The 21218-nt window shown below is 53.5% G+C and overlaps 1 protein-coding gene across 3 annotated transcripts; it reads right to left on the reverse strand.

Moving 5' to 3' along the window:
- Positions 1-3417: 3417 nt before the first annotated feature.
- On the reverse strand, positions 3418-20816 carry TENT5C (terminal nucleotidyltransferase 5C). 3 transcript variants are annotated; one of them, XM_045816684.1, is made up of 3 exons: positions 20682-20781; positions 18979-19102; positions 3418-5366 (listed from the first exon to the last, which is right to left on the reverse strand). In XM_045816684.1, the coding sequence occupies exon 3, from the start codon at positions 5338-5340 to the stop codon at positions 4162-4164; it is 1179 nt and encodes a 392-aa protein (XP_045672640.1). In that variant the 5' UTR covers positions 5341-5366; positions 18979-19102; positions 20682-20781; the 3' UTR covers positions 3418-4161. The 3 variants fall into 3 exon arrangements, with proteins under 3 accessions (XP_045672640.1, XP_045672639.1, XP_045672637.1); XM_045816683.1 differs by lacking the exon at positions 20682-20781 and adding an exon at positions 19824-20654; XM_045816681.1 differs by lacking the exon at positions 18979-19102 and having other exon boundaries at positions 20682-20816.
- Positions 20817-21218: the final 402 nt, after the last annotated feature.

Below are 21218 nucleotides of genomic sequence, written 5' to 3' on the forward strand. Positions count from 1 at the left end.
GGAAGTTAATGGATAAAAAAAATCTTAATTTTCCTAAAGCAGCTATTTTTTTTCATTCATTAAAAAAAAAAACAAAAAACCAGATGGCTTGCATTTTCAAACACCCACAGATCCGTGTTATTGAACAACTTCCTCTTTCGTGGATGGCCTCCTCACCTTGCTGGGCAAACACACACCGCAGTTTGCACCAGCTCGCACTAACCCAGGCAAAACTCCAAGCGTTTTCTTTTGCTGACACTTAGCCGTTTTTTGTGTGTGTTTTTTTTCTCAATAAAGTGATAGGTCAACAAGATTTAGAACTTGAACTCACAAAAAAAGCATTTTATTTCCTGATCCTCACCTTGAAGTCTCCACAAATAATCCTGAAAATTTGTCAGGTCTTTTTAAATATACCACCTTCCCCCGCCCCACCCCAACACACACCCCTCCCCGGGTCCTCTGAACGTAACTGGCGGAATTGGAATAGGTTCCAAGCTCAGCTGTGGCATTCTGGTCTCTGCCAGATTAAGGGTACAGATTTAACCTTGGCCACTGGAAGTTCTCTCACCTTACAGAATCCCCCCCAAAGGCTTCTCCCTCATGGGGAGCCCCAGGCAGACACCCCAAGAGTCATAGCCCTAGTGGGCATTGGGGTCTTTTCTCACAACTGGATAACTATCTTTTAGTCTCTAGAATAGGATGTTTGAGCTCGGAATCCAGCTGCACCCTAAAACGAGGCACCAGCCCCAAAAAGTTGCCACAAAAAGTTAACGAGAAGGGAGGCATTCTGAAAGTTAGGAAGGTGCTTTTGAGTGGCACCACTTCCCAAAGTTAAGAAAGCAGTACTGGTTCCAGCCCTCACCTACCAGGAAGGTAAGGGGCCCGTGCTAGTGGGGAGGCTGAGGAACAAGCAGATTTGGGCGTTAGCCATTTGCTTACTAAATGCATCACAAAAAAAAAAAAGAAAAGAAAAAAACAAAGAACTCCACAGGTTCACACACAGCTCACCGTAACTCCAATCTCCAGGGAAAAATCAAACTCGGGGGGGCGGGGACTTAAATGTCAAACCACAATAGTCACCAAATAGCATAAACCCAGCATCTTTCCTGCCAGACTCCCCCACCTGCCAGTCCTCCAGGGTGTGGCTCATGGCATATCCCACAAGTGGCCAGCGGGAACCCTGATTTGAAGGTGTTGGTGACACGGAGTTCGGTTTCAGAGTTGCAGTTACTGAGTGAGGAATAGTGTCTCACCACCAAGGTGAGGTTTAAGGGTGAGACTGGAGCTCAGGGCCAGGTACTCCGTGCGCGCCCTCTGCCAACACAAGGGGAAAGGTGCTGTTTGAATCTCACTGCTGTTGACCTGATCCCAAGACACAGGCTGGGGCAACCAGCGCACACTAGCAGAAAGCATCAGAAAACTGTTCAGAGCCCTGAAGCAAATGAGACTGCTTAAATGTATGTGAGAACTTGCACTTGAACTTTAGTGCCCTTGGCCACGGCCAAGTTTCATGTTACTCAACACACAGAAAAGAACCGCCACAGGACTCAGTACAGCTTCAGAGTACCTGGTGCTTGGGAGCCGCATGAAAGGCAGGTTTCAGCTAGAATTTCCAGACACCTGAAATTCAAGGTTACCTGGTCTAGTCTGAGGCAGGCAAAAGGCTCCCAGAGCAGGTGGAGACACCACTAGCCCTGGGTGATATTTCAAAAGCACAGCTTTGGTCAGTGTAGCTTTGTACCCTGATGGTTCTAGAACGCGCCTGCTCTCAAACTCCGGAACAGCTGGGCTGCCTAAAGGCTTCAGGGGAGGAGACCTCCAAGCTGGCCATCTTGCAATGGTGGGAAAGGACTGGAGGCTGGGGGCTCCGAGCATCTTCTGTGCTTCCCTCCACTCTCAAAGGACCAGTTCCAGCTGGGGGGGGGGGCAGAAAACGAGCAGAAAGAACTCCAAGGACAAACTGACATTTAATGGCCTGAGGCGGGTCTGGTCCCCTCTTCATCTGCAGCCTCGCTGCCCAGTCCCCCACGCCTCCTGGGGGCGCAATCCCGACTGCTGGTGGCGAGTGCTTCTGTTGGCGGCTCCATCGCATTTCAAACTTTGGTTAAACAGATTTGTCATTTTTGAGCAAGCACGTTGCCATCTGACCACATGGCAGTCTATTAAGGTCCTGGATGACCATGTCGTTTTCAAAGTTGGGATCCACTCTTCTTTCACTGCCCCCCTTCTAACACTGGAGCACCCGCCCCTCCCACGTCAAACTGGCCTTGACTCCAAGCCAGTGCATTCAGACATGACCGGCTCCCCGAGAAACAGGAGCTGGTTACACTAAGAAGTGGCTTCTCTTCACCTCATACAGCACAACCTGGATAGCAGCTAAGCCTCAGGGCTCAGCCAGGCCCCACCTGCTTTTTAAGAGGACCAAGACACCACATTCTAGGAAAAAACCCTGAAAATATAATCTTCAAAAAAAAAAAGGTAAACCACTCATTTTCTATTCAGCATTTCTGTAAGAAGGCAACTTCATTGCTTATTAAAGCAAGGAGAAAGCACTCACTCAGGGCTGGGCTTTGCATGGCCACGGGACAAATTTAAACTCAGGACCGCAGGCTAGATGGAATCACTGTAGAACCCAGGCTGGCTGGCAAGATTGGGTTTCTTGGCCCTGGACACCCTGAGGTGATGCTTGCTAAGAGATCACACAAAAAACTTCAAAACACAAAACCCCTTTTACTTAATCTACTGGGGAAGCGGCAGCTTAGAGCGCTCCATTTGCTAAGCTTGCTTTAGACTAGAGGTTAATACTGTTCTCCTTCTAAAGTGCAGAATATAAACAGGTGTGGTCAAATCTATCAGCAGCAGGAAGATGATTCTTCGTTCACACAGCGGACCCCCAAATACGCCAGGGCTGATGGCTGCAAGGCGCCCCGGCACGGCTGTCCCACATGGGCCCGCCTGGACGCCAGCCCTCCGCCTCACGCCCCGCACGGGGCGGGGGGGGGGGCAGGGGGTTCCATTCTAAAGCACAGTTAAGCCAAAGATATCTGCCCACGCGGGCAGATCACTCCACAGGCTGCCCAGTTTTACTGAAATTCCTGAATTCATTTGCTGTCAAAAAAAAGAAAATCTGGAGAAGGAAATCACTACTTCTGAACAAACAAACAAACAAAAAATCAGCACAAGTACTCCAGAAAAACAGCTTGTCCTACTTGGAATGTGACCAGGACGGGTTTCCAGTGAAAACACAGGGAGACCCTCACACGTCAGCTACTCCAATGACCCCAGACTCGGCGCGACCCTTAGTCTCAGGGGAGAGAAACACAAAAGTGACGAGCTGCTGAGGGAAAAACGAAGTGTCAGTCATCAAAATTCCTTAAAGAAAAAGTGGACATTCAGCTTTCCTATTTACAATCACTCCTACCCCCACCACAATCCTAGTTTAACATTATGTTCCACGTTTTATTTTGTCTTCAAGTTACATTTCACGAAAAGGCCTTTTTCTCTTTTTTTCCGTCTCAGCAATCGCACACACAATTCCTCGCAGGAGCGCAGCATCTAAACCATGGACCGCTCCAGCCGGACCTGCGTAGCAGCTGGCCGTAGCGTGCTGGTGAGAGGAGTCCTCAGCTCTGCTGACAGGGAGTTACACACGCAGCGCAGTCCTTGGAACGAAACTGAAGTCACGGGAGCACCCTCGCGGTTGCCCTTTTCTGCCTGACTAAAACTGATGCAGGAACACAGACCATCAGCACAGCTTTTGTGTAGCTGAGAGCCCCCGGTGGGCGCCGGCAGGGCCTTCTCCAGGCCCCAGTGAGAAGACACGCGGCCCCGTGCTTCTCACACCCTGCCCGGGCGACTCCCCCGCCTGGGTCACCGCACAGAGCTCGGATCTCCCCGAGCCCATGCTTGGGACACGGCAGGTTAGTGTCTGTCTCGGAAAGATGTGGACAGGCCGTGCTTCCTACAGCTTTTTCCAAAGTGGCACTGGAACAACGGGTCCCGTTAGGGTTGGCTCATGACACACTGTAGACCCATTCTGATGGGTACACAAAGAAAAAAAAGCAGAATCAGAGCTGAGTTCCCCTTTAAGAGGCAAACACCTACATCTAGAAGGAGGCTCCCCTACCTGAGAGCCCCTGCCCTACGGGGGGTTCCCGCCGTGGAAACCCTCAGGTCTCAAGGTTAGTTACAGGGCAGCCAGGTGGGGTAGGGCTGGCTGTAGGTCACTGGAGACTGGGCGATGTAGTAGTTGTTGAAGTTGCCGTCGCTGACGTATGGAGCCGGCTGGTAGTAGCAGGTGACGTTGGTGGCGCTGGGGATGATGTTCTGCTCGGCCAGCACGCGCAAGGCCAGCAGGGAGATGAGGTTCAGGGTCTGCCGCCGCTCGTGCCCCATGAGGCACACGGTGCTCTCATTCACGACCCTGCGCAGGATCATGAGGTAGTCGTACTTGCTCCTCTCCCCTTCGGCAAAGTGGTTCTGCAGGTAGGTCTCCAGCTTCCTCTGCTGGTCCAGGATGTCCGGGAAGTCGATGAAGAACCTGGAGCACATGTAACGCTCCAGAGTTTTGATCTCCTCCTGGTCTGTGGGCTTGAAGTCCCGCACGAGGAGGTTGCTGTACTTGAGCAGCCCCCCGCCCCTGATCTCCTCGGGGTTCTTGGTGGCGATCAGTTTGTTCTGCAGGTGGTCGAAGGCTTCCTCGAAGTCCCCGTACACGCTCTCCCCGATCACCGTGGGGTGGAGATGCTCGGAGATGGGGTGGCTGGAGCAGTCGTAGAAGAAGAGCAGAGAGTCCAGGATGATCTGGAAGGAGTCCACGCTGAACTCGAACTGACGCCGGATGGAGTCGACGAACTTCATCTCCACGTTCCTGCCATTCTTGTTGGAGAGGGAGATGAGGCTCCAGCGGTCGGTGTCCGCGCACACCTTCACCAGCTTCTGCACGTAGGCCTCCTTCAGGGTGACCGGGCTGATCTTGAGCTTGTTCACGCCCTCCGGCAGGAAGTTGAGAAGGGAGCACAGCACCACGTCCTTGACCAGCTGGAACTCGACCTCGGTGGGGAGAGCCACGTGGAAGATGAGGTCCAGGTCTTTGTATCCCAAGCCGTTGTCTTTGACCAAAACGTGGCCGGCGGCGGAGCCGTTCAGCCGGACGTCCTGCACTTTGATGCCTGCCTCCTCCAGCTGGCTGCGGACGGTCTGGACGATGTCCCTCAGGGTCAACTCCAAGGTCGGAAAGTTGCCTCGCCCGTGGATGGGCACGACCTCGGTCAGGACCTCATGCAGCCGGCTGACCTGGTCCCAGTTGAGCACGCTGAAGGACGCGCAGTCCCTGGCAACGCTGCTGCTCTCCTCTGCCATCTTGGGGGACGCTCTGGCCAGGGCAACTGAAAGTGAGGGGGTGAGAAACAGAGTTAGGGTTCACTTCCACCGGCAAAGCAGCTCGGGGGACTCAGAGATGGTGGTGATTTTTCTTTGAACCTTTTCCCGTAAACAGTGCTGAGCGGACCTCCTGCTGGGTATTGCCGTGAGGGTTAAATGAGTTAAATACGTAAACAGCAGTGCCGTCATGAAGTAAGGCCAAGATCCACCTTACCCTATACCAAATTGGGCAACTTCATAATCTCGTTTTATGTGCTTGTTTTGTTTCACTTGTTTGGTCCACATGAGGGGGGTGGGGAGGACAGGTTGTGCCAGTTTGTGCGAAGGGAAGGAGACAAACTCATTACACCAAGTAACCTGGACACAACCTTAGCCAACAGAGAGCCTGTGGGCTTTGCTAAGTTTCCTTGTTTTCTGTGAAAACCACCTCTCCTGCCCTTAGCTCCCTCCCCGCATCTTGAACTGGCTGACACCCAGGCCACACGCAGAACATAGGAGCCCCAAGAAGGGACTTCCCTCACTCCGTGACTAGATGAGCTTGCAGCTCTGGGCCACAGCCACCCGAGAAGAAGAAGTCCGGTCAGTCCTGTTAGCACCACACACACTGACATCCTGTTAGCAAGAACCCACGTCCTTCTCCCGAATGGGAGTGGCCTGCCCTCTGAGAGACACTCTCATTACCCAGGGCGGGACCGAGGAGCCGAGAATGATGAGATTCCTGGGTTACGAGGGGTCAGGTCGGCTCCGCAGTGGGAGGACTCTGCCCAGCAAGGAGGCCTGTACAGCATGCAGGAGACTTCCTCAGGGGAGTCAACGTTCAACTGCCTTTTGAAAACCAGTCCCTTGACACTACCCAAGGAGCCGAAAGCCCGCACTCAGAAGTAGGAGAAAAACATCACTGCTCACACTTGACCTGCTAGAGCCACCAAGTCACCAAAGTCATTTTCAACTAAGTTATACTTTGCAGAAAATGAAATGCAGCAGATTCCCAGACATCGGGATAGCATATTAGAAGGTGCTGATGTGGTAGGGGCAAGGTGCCTGTGGACCCGCGGAGGTCGAACATCAGCTACAGGGATGGAGGGGCGGCAGCACAGACTGTACAGTGGGCGGCCCCCCTCCCCCTTCACCCTTCTGGCTTCCCAGACACACGCCAAGTCCGCCCCACGGCCTCTACAGTTGCCTGTCTGGAAGCTGCTTTTTCTCAATGAGCATCCAGCACACGCTGACCTGGGGTTCAACCTGGAGTTTTGGTCTTACCCTGGGGCCGGGGATCCTGGCCTCACCCACCCCGCTCCCATCGACAGAGTGGCTGTCAGTGTCGGGGTCCCCTGGATGCAGTGAGCTGGGCTTCCCCGGAGCTGCCCACTGAGGAGGTGGGTGAGGACACAACGCATCGACACCAGGCGGTGTGCGGCAGAGAGAAAATGTAGTGTGAAGGCGGACTAGGGAAGGGTCCTCTGACTGGGGTGGAGAGGAAGATATCTTACGAGGACGGGACACAAGAAGACTGCAGGGCCACAGGAGCCCATGGCTGGGGCCGAGGGGCCGAGGCAGCACGTGGCCAAGACGTGGCCTTGTCCGGTCTAGCCCTCTGCACCCTCCTCGGGTGATCACAGGCTCCCGTTCGCACGTGGGTTAAGGGGCCGGATTTGCTCGGTTGGAGCTGGGAAGGTTGAGCTCCGGGAAGACCAGTCTGAGGGCGAGTGCCCCTCTGCTTGCTGCAGAAGAGTCATGCCAACGGGGAGGTCAAGTTTCCCTTCAAGCCTGTTCGGACGGCATTAAAGAGCCCTCAGCCATCGGGACCATCCTGTCGCAGCACTAAGCTCAGGAGACCAGACGGAACTTGTGAGGGAGGACTTCATGATTATTGTAGCTGGCATCTGGCGTCGGGTCAGATTTGAGAGAGCAGTTTTCCCTCCTGATGTGCTTTGCGGACACGGCTCTCCGCAGCCCCTTTCATGATGAGCATCCAGTGCACCTGTGCCTGTCACACGGGGCACGACCCAACCCAGCCCAGACGACCACGGAAAGGTACGGCCGGCGCCGTGCTCTGAGCCACTGCTAAGCCGGCTGTGACTTGGTGACACAGATGTCAGTCAGCTGTGCTGATCTACCTGTAAAACCACAAGTGGGGAGCCGTAATCCAACCCAATACTTGGAATAGAAGGAACAACTAATTTTAAGAAAATCGCCAGGAAGAACCTTGATCATGGTGCAGAGAATAACCGTAGGGAAGGTTCTTGGCTCAGGCCTTTCTTCCTACAGAATCCTTAAAAAAAGAAGTCGTGGAGAGTTACAGTCAGGAACACCCCCACCTCCAGAACAGCAGTTCTTAACTTCAGAGGAGGGACACCGAGACCAGGGCCCACCTGAAGAAAGCGATCGCTCCTCCTCCCGGGGCAGAGAAAGGACACAGACAGGAGAGGTTTCGTACTTTTTTAAACTTCTGAACTTGCAGTGGGTTCAAAGTTAGAAGCTGTTTTAGGCTAAGAGTTTGTAAGGTTCACATGGGAGGAGGGGCAGGAGCAGACGGAAAGGTCACGGAAAACAGAAATGGTGTGCGAGCCGCATCGGAGAGATCGCGAAGCCGCAATCACTGAAACGCTGGCACGAAAAGCAGACAAATTGATGGGAGGGAATTTTTTAAAATCTAGGAATAGGATCTATTAATAAGGGCAGTCAATATATAATAAAGGAGTCACTTCCGAATAATAAAGGGAAAAGTCGTGGGACATCTGGCTAGTTAGATTTTAAAAAATAAATCAGTTGGCTCCTTACTGTATGCCAAACTAAGATCTAGATGGATGCATCAGAAACTCTTCAGTGTAAAGTATGAAACCCTCAGAGTACTAGGGAAAAAAAAACCATGGAATTTATAGATTCACATTGAGTAGGTATTCCTCCTCTCTACATCATATAAAACCTAAAAGACCCCCCAAATCAATACATTTGCCTATAGCAAAATTAAAATATCTGCATGGTAAAAATGCCATGAAGAAGTTAGAAGACAAGAATATTTGTAACATTAGACAAAGTATTTGTGTCTTCCATGACTAGCGAGCTCCCACAGATCAGAAACACTGGAACCCTAACAGAAGAAGGGTCACGAGGCTTGAACAGCGGCTCAGGTGCGTAACACACCCAACCTCGCCCTAAAGGGACAGGCAAATTAAAAGTTCAGTGTGGCCTTGTCACCTATCGGACTGGCAGATCCAGCAGCAGTGACCTTGGGTACAGTGCCCATGGGTTCTCTCTGGAGAGCAGTGTGGCGCTCTCGGTTTTCAGCGGCTGTTCCCTGGGACAGGGCAATTCTACGTCTAGGAAGTCTGCTGTGGGTTCTACCCCATGGGCACACTTGCAGGTGTGCACAGGACTGCTCATTGGAGAAGTATTGATAAGGCCCCAGGCGCCAGGGCACACATTTGTACAAAAGAATGGTGACGGCTCTGTCTGCACGAGCGTGAAACGTTCATCAAGATTGTGTAATGGAAAGGTGCAAAAATGTGTGCAAAAGTTTAAGTCTGCATTTACACACCCATACAGTCTCTGGAAGGACACACAGCAGTTCGGCCTGCACCAAGGAGCACCCCTCGGTTGGGAGATGGGGGACAAAGGAAGATTTACTTTGTCCCTTTTGAATTTAGAACCTACACACGTGTTAGTTGAGAAAAGTTAAAATCGTATTCTCTGTGTTCTGCAATCTTTCCCCTATGAACCTCCTACTCATCTGCTACCTTATTTATTCTTTCAGTACCTCTCCTAGCCCTCCCTGCCACCCCCACAACCACATGACGCAACCACACACACTTTGAAGCTTCCCTGCAAGCCTTAACCTCTGACCCCTGGAGGGGCGGGCAGAGGAGGAGGGACTAGTTTCCGATAGAATGGCTTTCAGTCAAGTTTCTACTTATGTGCTGTCTAAAAGAAGATGTCCACTGTTTACCAAAAACAAAAAAAAACCCAAACTTTCAAAATAATGGATAAGCCATCCCATCTAGTTCCATTCTATGTTTGTTATCCGAAAATGTTTTAGTGGTTTTGTAATAATTGCTATTCCTCATTTCAGACATAGTATGGCCACCCTCGTATGACACTGATACGCTGGTTATTAGCCACAGCTGCAGGAACCTTAATGAAAGCAATAAGCACTTTTTCAAGACTCTTAAAACACCTGTGGTGGGCTTCCTCCCTGTCACTTCCTCCCCGTGCACTTCAATGGAGTTAACTTAACCTTCGGAGAAAGGCAGTCCGTGTACGAGCCCAGTGCAGACGTGACCAGTGCCCAGCCCACGGTGGGTTCGACTCTCCCAGCTCACCACGATTTAGGCACAGGAGCTCAGGCTCCTGAAGGCGCACATGTGGGCTGAGATCATGGTTGGTCTTTAGTGCATTAGGAGAACCCCAAATGAGTTATGGATGCCTAGTGTAAAGGAATTCTGTTTTCCCTCGCCCATCCAGCTTCAGATATCAGAAGCACATTTTCCGGTTACTTAGACACACGCTGGCATTACCAGTGAATCCGAGTCCTCGGCCCTTGGCGCTCAGAGAACACACCAGAGGGCTTAGCGGAACGGGCTGGTTTTAATCAGCCACTGGAAACCCACATTGACATAATCCTCTCTCGTTCCCAGCTCGTGAAAGGCCCTGGTTGGAGGCAAATGCTGGTTCAAAAATTCACAAAATAGTGACTAGAAAAAAATTAGCTCAAACTCAAGTGTTTGATTTTTCCTTTTGCTGCCTGAGAAACAGTCATTCTATTTTGCACAGAGGACATTGGGAAAGGTAAGGACCATAATTTCCCATTGATCCGGACATTCAGGCACCTTTATATAAGGGAGAATGACCAGCGTCCCACCCAGTTCTAACTCTTCTAAAACGCTTGGCTCACGATGAATGACTGGATCTCGGGTAGCCCCGAGTTCCTTCTCGTCCACCCCCTGGCTGCCCCGGGAGGGCGGGACACACACACACGAAGAGAACACGGGCATGCAGGGATGGTCACCAGAGCGAAGAAGAAAGCCAAGGGAGGCCAGGAGATTAAACCAAGCCCCTAGAAGACGAGCTGATGCCTGACTTATCTTTGTCCCCCACTCCCCACCTGGGACACAGCCACTCAGTGCAGAATGGTCTGAAAACCTGTGTTTGAGCCCATGTAGGGGAGGAAGAGCCATCTCTAGTCCTACTTCATCGTTTGTCTGGGGCCCAGAAACAGGAGTGACGGTGGCCGGGAAGGCACGAGGGGACGCCAGGCCGGTGAGCAGGGCAGGCAGAGGGACAGAGGGGGTGAGAGCGCTGAGAGCATCAGTGCCACGCCCAGGCCTCACGGGCAAGTCAACACTGGTTCCTCCCGGTGTCTGGGATGAGACACAGAGGCCACCCAGAGTTCCTGGTGTATGTGCAGCTACACCTCCGAGAAGTAAAAGACGGTAGGTACATATTTAGGTTCAGGTCTGTGATCTTTAGCATGAGAGCTCTGGAAGCTCTCCGTGCAGAGGTGCCATGGAAATACCGCAGTTCTCTCTGCTGCGGCAGCCCCCCATCCTGCCCAGAGACATGTGAGAGGTATCCTTGTCCTCCGACCTCGCTGTGGGTTTAAGAATACACAAAAAACTCAAATGCACGTCGGCATTCCTTCGATGGTAAACTCCCCTTTCACGGTCACTAGATGTTTGCTTCAACAGCCTGGACCTTCCTACTAGCACTTTGAAGCTCAGGGTGAGAGACCCAGCCTCGGGCCATGGACCAAGCCTGGTGACAGACTCTAAGGGAGGTGTGTGTGCAGAGCAAAGACACCTGCTGTCCCTGGCTCCTGGCTGGGAGGGGACCCACGCACCTGTAGCTGGCATCTTCCACATACACTGTGCTCCTCTGTCTACAACAGAGGGCACTTCAAGAAAAAAGTTCCCTTGCATAGAAAAGTGGATGGCAATATGCACCACTAAGTCCCGCCCCACCTCCTCCCGTAGCTGGCTGAGTGAATGAGAGCCACGGTCTGGGTCTGCTCCTTTGCCTCCCGAAAAAGGAGGGTGTAGAGAGACACACATACAAGCAAATGAAAGAGCACTTAGTGTGAGCCATTTCACATCAATCCCCATCGCCTAAGCTACAGCTGTCCTTTTCCCTCCATTAAGCAATAAGGGTCAGGAATGATTAAGTGAATTGTCTCCACATCCTCAGTGTCTTGGAATTGGTGACCACTTCCACCAGTTCTTCCTGTTAATAAAGTGACCTTTCCTAAAAGAGAGGTTTGATTGGTCCTGTCCAGAAAGGAGAACCAAACAGAGAACCTTCTGTTGACCGTCTGGCCGTGCACCCGCCTCCCCACGGCAGACGCCGGACAGCGAAGCTCGAGCAGCTTCCCTTCGGGGTCTGTGCAGCGCAGACGCCCGCCGAGCCGAGGGCGGTGGTCCTCCTCAAGGACACCCGGGTGGCTCTTCTGAGGGCAGAGAGGCGCGGGAGAAGATAACGCGTTGCCCATCGTGTGGCGCGGGAAGTCCCATTTCCCAGTGGGGATGCGCATCAGCTGTTTCATCACTGAACGTCTTACCGACAACCCTACCCACATCCTTTCCCCATGGGCTCATGCCACCACTTCCTCAGACTCCAGCAGCACCGCCAGAGGCAGAGCCCCCCCGGGCTCTCTGTGTGGCCAGAGCCACGGCCAGAGGATGCCCACTGGGACGGCTATTTAGCCAGGTGTTCAGATATGAGCCACCAGACTCTACCTGACAACATCCCAAATGCAAGCATTGTGGGGCCTTGTGTGGACTAACGCGCTGGCCCCTTCAGCATCTCTGGCCCTGGAGAAGCCACTCCCCTTTAAAGAGGAGAAAGCTGGGGACAAAGAGGTCCACAATAGCTTAAAAGGTAGGGCTTTTAAGACAAGCTATTGCTCAGGCAGTTGTAGGAAGTAGACCGCAGCAAGAGGAAGGAGAGGGGAGAAGGTGTAAAGGTTTTTTATGAGATGGCGGAAAGATGTGCTACATCACCTGAGGAAGGCCAGGTGACAGGTGCTGAAGGCAGGACAGAAGCATTTGGAACGAAACCGACAAGGGGCAGTTCAGAAGCCCTCCCCCTCAAACCCATTCTGGGTTTGGGGGTGTCTGCAGTTTAGCGAGCCACCAGAACGGAAGGACTTAAGTCTAGACATTGCAATAGTTAGGCTAATGTTAGTGTTAAGGGAATCGTGGCTGGGAGAGGAAGGCTGGGGTCCTCTCCCAAGAGCACTCCATGGTGACAGCGAGGTGGCAAGGCAGTGGTGACTTTGGAGAAAGCAAGTCCAGGAGGGGGACCCGGGAGTGGAAGGAGCTGGGACAGTCGGCTTGCTAGGCAAGCATTAAGAAGAAAAAATGAAGGCACACGAGGGAGATTTTAGGAATGGCAGATCCTTACTTATCTGGGCAACTGAGGCTCTGCTCCCAGAATAAAGCAGCGCCCGCCAGGACCCGTGCCAGCGGCTGGACGGTCGGGAGTGCCCATCAGCTGATAGAGCAGCAGAACAGGACACTCCCTGCAGACGAGAGGGTCACTACCAGATCCCAGAAACAGAAAACCCAACGGGGCTGCAGAGACAAGGTAGGTCCATTCCCAGGGAGTGACCAGGACCCACGGGTGAGTGCAGGAAGGAGAGCTGGAGCAGAACCGAGAGCAGGAGCGGCCTGCGCATGCACGGTGACCCTGGGGCTGGACACCTGCTGCCTTTCCACCTGTGTACAGTTCGACCCTTGAGATTCCTTCATCCTTAAGAAAAGAGCTTTGAATGGCCATGGTTTGATATATGCAGCCCCAGACAACAGGGAGGGAAGGAGAAACACCAGGGTCAAGGCGGCTTTGGCCTTCTGAAGAGAAAAGCTCCCTGACTCCCTGAATTCCTAGAGGGGTGAAGGCCAGAAGTTATCTGGGGCCAGGGGGAAGCCTGAGCAAGCCGTTTGTCTGCAGGCTGCCAGCCCCGCCACCAGGGAGGAGGGGATGTTCCGGAGACTTCTCCACAGCCCTCGAACACGTTAAAAAGTCACAGATAGCTGAGACACACACCTGTGCATGGAATGAAGTAGTTTACGTTTAATGACAGCCCAAAGCAATAGAACCAGATAAAATAATGCCTTGTTTAAGAAAAGGACAATGAAATACATTGTGTGTACTTTTCCCCGGAAGCTATGTTTACAGTTGCCCATGCAAACACTCACAGACACATTCTACCTCCGTTCAAATAACCTCCCCACGCCGCAAACCTGTGCCCTGAGAAAACACTTCTAAGTCGGCGACACAACAACCCACAGATGGTCTTTTCCCCTCTCTCGGCTGCTGATCCCACCCAGGTCTCCTCAATCTGTTTTCTCAGGGTTATCAGCATCCTCCCAGCTGCTCTGCACCGATGTTTACCAGAGCCGAAAATGTTGGTCCGACTCCCACTGCAACTGGGATGCTGCCCGAGCTGACGGAACAGAGGGTCCTGGACCAAAGCAGGACCCAGTGCCGCCTTGCTGTGCACAGGCTTTCTGAGCCTGAGGGGCCCTCACCAGTTCTTCCCCCCCTACCCGCCCCCGCCCCGCCCCCCGCTGCTGCCAACATACACTCTTCATGGTTATCAATGACCTGGCTCTGTCCACAGACCCCGCCCTGAGCAGACTCCAAACAGAAAGCTCACCCCGTCCGTCAAAATAGGATGCTTCAGCAAGTGTGGCTGGAGAGATAACGCCGGCGCTACAAAACAGCCTGAACAGAGTGAAAACACTGGCCCTATGTCACAGGGCAGCGCAGATGCTGCCGTGCTTGCAGGGAGACGCTGAAAGGGCCACAAATGTGGACCCTGATGAGGTCAGAACACAGACACCTTCAGGTGGGAAGCTAAGCAGAGAAGCCTTGATTTTTCCAAGGTGTCAGCATTATTAAGTACTAATCAGAAATAATCTTTGTCACTAGTGGATGGCCCACTCCCACCTACCAAATGCCTCTTTCTAAATCAGGGATGTTACTGGTCTGAATTCATTTACAGGGACCCCCAGAGCTAGTCCTCCTGTTGTGACTAGCAGAAAAATAAGACGATTTCTAGAAGGGCATCATTTACTATAAGGAGGACCAAGGTTCCACGCGATCCAGTGCTTAAGGGCTGACAGCCTCCTGGTTTTCTCCAGGGCTGCTTTTTGCCACTGGACTCGCCAGCTTGGAGTTCGGAACAGGTGTCAGCTGTCCAAACGAGGTCCTCAGTCCTGGCAGTCTGCTCACTAAGAGCACCCCCGGGCCTCTCAGCAAAGGCACGAGCCACTCTCAGGTGCTGGAATGCCCTTCGCACACATCAGACGCATATACACACCCCCACTCACATATGTCGGAGCCTGAGCAGGCCCCCGCTTCAGAAAGGATGCTGGTCACGCACGAGGCCCCACCCTGGTCTTCATCCCTCACTGACCCTTCCCCGTGGAGTTCACACTCACATGGCAGGGGGCTGGCCTCTAGGTCTGAGCATGACAGCGGGCCCAGTGGGCCCTCTGACAATAATATAAATGCTGCTAAGAACAGAAATTTGAGTAAGTGGGCAGAGTCGGGGTGAAGGGGTGGGATCAAAGTGAAAGGACAAAACCACGGGTGGCACCTGTTTCTGCACCCACGGCCCCTCGGGAGGCCAAGCTGCCTTGTCTTCTAGGTGTTCCCACAGGTGGGGAGCCACACCAGGCGCACCTGCAGCTCGCTGGGGCCATCGCCATTAAGTCAGTGCTCGCCGAGTCATGCGTCGTTGCCATCAGGCATCGCAAAGACGCCTTTTATTTATTCCCTGTTACAGTTTCAAATTTTAATTGGAGCTCCAGCCCCCTGCCCCTCTCAGATTTTCTCTGCAGTCCTTTGGTTGCTTTACGCTTATTCTCAACAACAATAATAATGATAATAATGTTCACTGGACGGGGAATCAAAAACGCCCTGTGTTCCAGGGTGAGGGCTGACTCCCCAGGTGAGTGATTATTGCTGAGCTGGCCACGATGACTGAAGCTCCTGTCATTCTTTCAGCTACATGAGTGCCTACAGTGTTCCCAGTGCTGTTCTAGTGCTGAGACAGAGCAAGACACACAGGTCTCTGCCCGCGTAGGGTTTATGTCCTAGCCGACACTTTCCTGCCATCCCTTCGTGGTGTTAACTCTTGCCCCCCACAGAGGCAGAGCCAGAACTTGAGAGGCAAGGACTTTTGTTGATGGCAGAGCCCTGCACTGCCCGCTCTGCCACCCACAACCTCACGTGGCTGCTGAGCACCAGAAATGGGGCAAACCCAAATTCAGATGCTCTGTGCACCGGATTTCAGGGACTCAGCACAAGGAACAAAAAGTAAAACCTCTCATTAATATTTTTATACTGATTACAAATTGAAATGATTTTTGATGTGATGGGTTAAAAAATTAAAATTATCTTCCCCTGTTTATGTTTACTTTTGAATGTGACTACTGGAAACCTAACTGTGGCCCTCCCGTTTCTACTGGACGGCGCCAGTCTGTTGTCCTTCTGATGATGAGGAGACTGAAGCCTGAAGCAGTCAAGGTGCTGCCGGGACCAGAACCCAGGTGTCCTCACAGCCAAGGCAGCTGCACAGCAGGGGGCAGGGCAGGATCTGGGCTGCAAAGGGCCTGGGCACGGGGGTGGGAGGGGGGCGGGGGGGCCCAGGCCAGCACTGGGCCGCACACTGGTGCTCGGTGAGTGTCCTCCGGCTTCTCTGCTCTGGACCTGCGCCTCTGCTGTGACCGCCTTACAGTCCCCCACGTGAGTGACAGGCCTGGCCACAGCCTTGCAGAGTCAGCTGGCGGTGGGGGTCCTCACGCCCACCTCTCCACCATCACAAGCACAGGTCGGGGATAAATAAACAGGGCATGTTTGGGGTGAGGGGCGGGCAGCCAGGTGAGGCAGAGGGCTGCCCCTTCTCTGATCCTCCCGAGGGCTAAGCAAGGTGACGACAGCAGCTATGTCAACACGAAGGAGTAGGAGCAGCTCATGATTCATGGATAATGTTCTCACAGGTGTTTCCAGGGAGCTCATAGAGAGAGAGAGAGGGAGAGATGGGACTTTTTGTGTTCACCCAGCTGGAGATTTGAAAGAAGCAGAAACTAAGGCACAAAGCAGAACTGCAAAGACATCCTGAAGAGGCGAGGCACAGGGCGAGGGGATCCTCAGACGGGGCGGCTCAGAAGCCACGGGCAAGGGCCCAAGGCTGGCCTGAAGGACGGTGAGGAAGGAGCAGCATTAATTCAATCAACGATTTGAGTATGTGAACCGTGAAGCGAGGCAGGGCAGCGGGGAGGCCCCCTCCCAGGGGAGGCTGAGAATACGCAGAGGCCAGCAAGGCTGAGGTCCTGACATGACCCTCAGCCTCTTCTAGCAGGACAGGCAGAGCCTGCAAGTCCCGAAGGTGCTATTGCAGGAGCTTGGGGCGTAGCACTGGCCGCAGGCAGGGAGAGGAGCTGACTATGGTTCCCGTCAAGCTGCTGTCTGTAGGGCCCTAAACCAGGTCAGTGGTGGCAGTGGAAAACAAAAAGTTAAAAAGACAAAGACTCAGCAGAACTGGCCACGGAGTGCACGTGGAGCGAGAACGGCTGATCAAGCCCAGTGAGGGAGGCCGGTGCTGGGTGGCTGGGCAGGGTGGGCGGGGCTGGGAGGCAGCAGGGTATCTGCTTGAGGGGTTTCAGCTGTGGGCCAATTAGTGGTCCCTGCCCCTCAGTTCCAAAGCCTCCATTTAGAAAAAGGCCCGGAATCCACCCTGCATTTTCAGCTAGGAGCTTTTGATCCCCAAAGCTCTGGCACCATGACCCACCAGGACCACACCTACTTAAAGGAGCCCTGCCCCCCCCGAAGAATGGCAGCAGAGCGCTGCGTCCACTCAACCTCTGTGTGACAGGCCCTGCTCTGCGCACTGGGGAGGTGGCGGTGAGCACACACCCCTGCTGCCGGGCTCACATGCTGGTCGCTTAGACAAGCGGACTGTGCCGGGAGGACCCTCGGAAGCTGCCCCAGCCCTGCCTGCATCAGAGCCCTTCCCGGAGCCTCCTCAGCACCTGGCACACACGGCTGCCTAGGAAGCACTTAACCCCTCACTGACTCCATCCCTGTGATCCCAGAAACAAACATGTAAAGCAGGTCAGTGACCAAGACCCCAAAGGCCCAGAGACTACAAACACCCCACAGGGAGAGTCAGCACCAGCAATTGCTTCTTCGTACTGGTTTCTAGTGTTGCTCCAGGAAGTGCTGCAAACACTTCTCCAGCAGGCTACAGGGGACAGCTGTCCAAAATGCTACAAATTCTGAACAATTCATCAGGCTGTTACTTACAGAGTTGGATTATACAAAGATGCTTCCTCTAAACCATTTAAACTACAAATAGGAGCTTCCTTATAACGCATGCAGGGACAGAATAAAGAAGTCTGAGGCCAGAAGTCCCACAAGCAGCACAAGCGATCGCCCCCACTGCTGCTCCCAGGTGGCCGTAAACAGGTGCACATCTCTGCCCACAGGTGTCTGCTTCATCAGAATACAGCGTATGCCAATTTCTCACAGCCAAAACACCCAGGTGGCAGGACACGTTCTCCTACATCGCCTTGTTTCTTCAGTGACAATGACACAAAAAAGCAATAGACCTTACCTAACCAGAGTAATGTTTTATCCCAACTAACACCTCAGACTCTGCATTGCTTCCCCTAATCTGCCCCCCCACGCACGCGCGCGCGCGCACACACACACACACACACACACACACACACAAAACACACCTAAAAAATAAGATACAGCCAAGAGTCTGGTGTGAAACCCAAACACAAGCAAAACTCTCAAAACTAGCCTTGGGCTTCCACAACTTCTCTCAGTAACACAAAAAAGGTTTAGCAAATCCATTCAGAGCTCATAGCCTGTCATTCTTCAGTGACTGGCCCCATGCACACAGCACATCGAAGAGGAAGACCGGGTACCACTTACTTGAGCAGTTAAACAAATGTCACTTCCTAATTCAGGATCGAATGAGCCTGGTTACTGGCACTGGCAGAACAAGGGCACGACAGTCCCAAGTTATCTTTACTGCCGGGCAGTTCCTTGGACTTTCAGAAGGACGAGGACTTCTGTTCTCTGGTGGGTAGTGCAGAATGTCCACAATCCACTCCAGCCTTGAACGCTGGGAATGCGGGATGCGGGCTAAGGGGAGGGCTAAGGGGAGGGCTGCTGGGGGAGGGCTGCTGGGGGAGGGGCTGTGGGAGGAGCTTCTGCGACTAGGGATGGGATTTCGGGAGCTACTGCTGCTCAGGCTGGAGAGTGGAACTGAGCAGGGGGAGTCACTGGTGCTGGGCTAAATCAAGTTCATCTGACAGTTACCCCAGTGAGATCTCGCAATACCAGGTGGGCATGGTGGGAGAAAGGTCACGTATAAAGTGTGTCGCTGTTAGCTCTACAGTCACACACTAACGTTCCTTATGAAATTAGGGAACTTTGTTTTGGGTAGTAATTTAGAAGCCTCCTGGCAAAAGTTGTTTTTTTTTTTTTTAATATTATGGGACTCTCCCCACAGCTACCCGAACAATCATATACAACATCATCAAAGCTCCTTTCTAAAAACTCCTTATTGAGAATAAGTGTATTCTAAAGATACAGGTGTACCTTAAAACATAAGGTTTCAGTTATCTCAAGTAAAAGCGTGACTCCAGGGATATTAAGTTTTCCATCTTCACAAACAACAATGGCAAAGGACAGAATTCCTGCTGGTCCAGCTCAGACCGCTTCCCTGAAAGCGAAGAGAAAAGTCAGCACTCTCCAGTCCCCACCCCACCCCCTCCAACAGCAGGGTCTCCAGTGCCTGTCTCGTCCTGCCCCCCATTACCTCTGGGGATTTAAGACTCAGCCAGCACAATCCTTGGTAAGCGCTCCTACCACCCTCACCTTGCTTCCTTGCTCTGATCCTTGCCAAGTTACACATGTTGAAAGGTTAGTGGAGCCAACAATGGCCACCCTCATCCCCCCTGAAAGACAGCTGGGCCAAGCCCAGAGTCGGCTTCAGGAGGATTTAATAATCTTAACTTCACTTTCTGAGGAGGTTCAGGCTCCTAACCCACCTATCCTGAATAGCAGTTGTCACAATACAAATGATTACACAGTCTTCACAAACGCTTACAGTAGTCAGTGCACTTTAAGCACTGCGTTGTTTGCGTGTTGTAACTGCCTTAAAAACAAACAAATAAAAGTTAAAAAGCAGCAGGGCTCTACTTAAGGACGCGGGCGGCCCTGCAGGAGCCTTCCTCGCACCAACAGCACGGGGGGCAAGGGGCTGAGCCGATTCCTCCCTCCCTCGGCGGCTAGCCCTAATAGCCAGTTCTAGTGAGGATGGGTGAAGTCCCCCCTCGCTTCGAGGTAGCGCCGTTTTGTTTTGCCGCCCGCCGGCGCTGTGTTGAGGTCTGCAGGCTACCACCTGTCTTCTCACATCACCCATCTTCGACTCCCCTCCAAACCTTCGCGATCCGAACTGCGACACCTCCCGGGGCAGCGGCGCCTCTGAGCCACCCGCGGCACCGCTGGCCGAGTCAACTGACTGTCAGGCTTTTAGTCTACTCTGTAAGCAAGTTTCATTTCTGAAAGGGGCGGAACCAGGTCGCAGAAACCATAATCCCGAGAAGTTTCCGAGAGAAGCGCAGCACACAAGTCACTCGCTTAGGTCACTTTGCTGCTTATGGTGTCCACAGTCTGGTGTGAGTCCAAGAAAAGTGAGCGATCTCCGCCCGAGCCCTGGCACGCAGCCCGAGGAGCGCCCCTCCCCTGTCCGGCCTGATATCAGCCCCGGACCGGACCGCTGCGTCTCCAACTGCGCCTCCCCAAACCGCCGCATTCGAATTCGCGCTGCGCGGGCCAGAGAGGGTGTACGTGCGGGTGGGAGCGCAGGTGCAAGCCCGGGAAACCGAAAGCGAGGAGGGGTGGCGGACCCCAAGAAGTGGCCAAAGGCTCCCTTCACGTACGCTTCGGCCTCCCCCACGGTGCCGGCCAGCGCGCAGCCCTTGGGACGCGCATCAGGAACTCGCTGAAGTTTGCCAAGCCTGGCCGAAGTCTCTGGAAAGTTGCAGCTCCCTCTAGGAGCGTCTCGCCTGGCCCACAGGAGCGGAGAGTGGAAGGAGGTGACACTGAGGGAGTTGTGGGGGAAGGGAGCACCTGGTCCCCTCACCTGGCCGCACCACCCTTCACGCCTCCGAGCCCCCACTGGGCTCAGCGAGGACTCGAGCTCCGCTCCGCAGGGACAGACCCCCGAGGGTAGAGCGCGCAGCTCTCTGGCTCCGCCGCATCTTTGAAGTCTTTGAAGGAGGGGACCCTGGACTCACCTGGGCGGTGGAAGAGGAGATGACAGAGTGCGGTCCTTGGCGTGGGCAGCCCCCAGCAGGAGCAGCACGGTCACTACAGCCCCCAAGCAGCTGCACCGAGTGAGCCGCAAGGCCACCGCCCCCCCTCGTTCTTATACCGCCTGACCACGCCCCCGTCCTCCACCCCCGCCCCCGCCCCCGCCCCTAAGCCTGCCTCTCGGGGGAGCAAGGGGCAGGGCAGGGCGGAGCCAGCGCCCGCGGGATCCTTCCGCCTGGACGCTGACGGTAAGGGCACGGCGAAAGGTGCCCTCTGATTGGCTCCTTAGGTGAATGGTTGCCGAGAGACGAGTAAATCTTCGGGTGAGGGAAGGGGCGGGAGTACTAAACGTGGTAGCATTGCGCAGGCGCAATAGAGAGGGGCTCCGTGGATACCCCCTTAACTTTGGAGTTACTGGGACTCCCTCTTTTTCTACTTTTCACTACGCTCTTTTCTGCCGTTCCTATCACATAACTTACCCCCAAGCTTTTACCATCTCTATTCCTCTCCCCCACAGACTT

The sequence above is a fragment of the Phyllostomus hastatus genome, unplaced genomic scaffold (genome assembly GCF_019186645.2).
Source record: "Phyllostomus hastatus isolate PE091 unplaced genomic scaffold, TTU_PhHast_1.1 phas_scaffold_216, whole genome shotgun sequence".
In the NCBI taxonomy this organism is placed as follows: domain Eukaryota; kingdom Metazoa; phylum Chordata; class Mammalia; order Chiroptera; family Phyllostomidae; genus Phyllostomus; species Phyllostomus hastatus.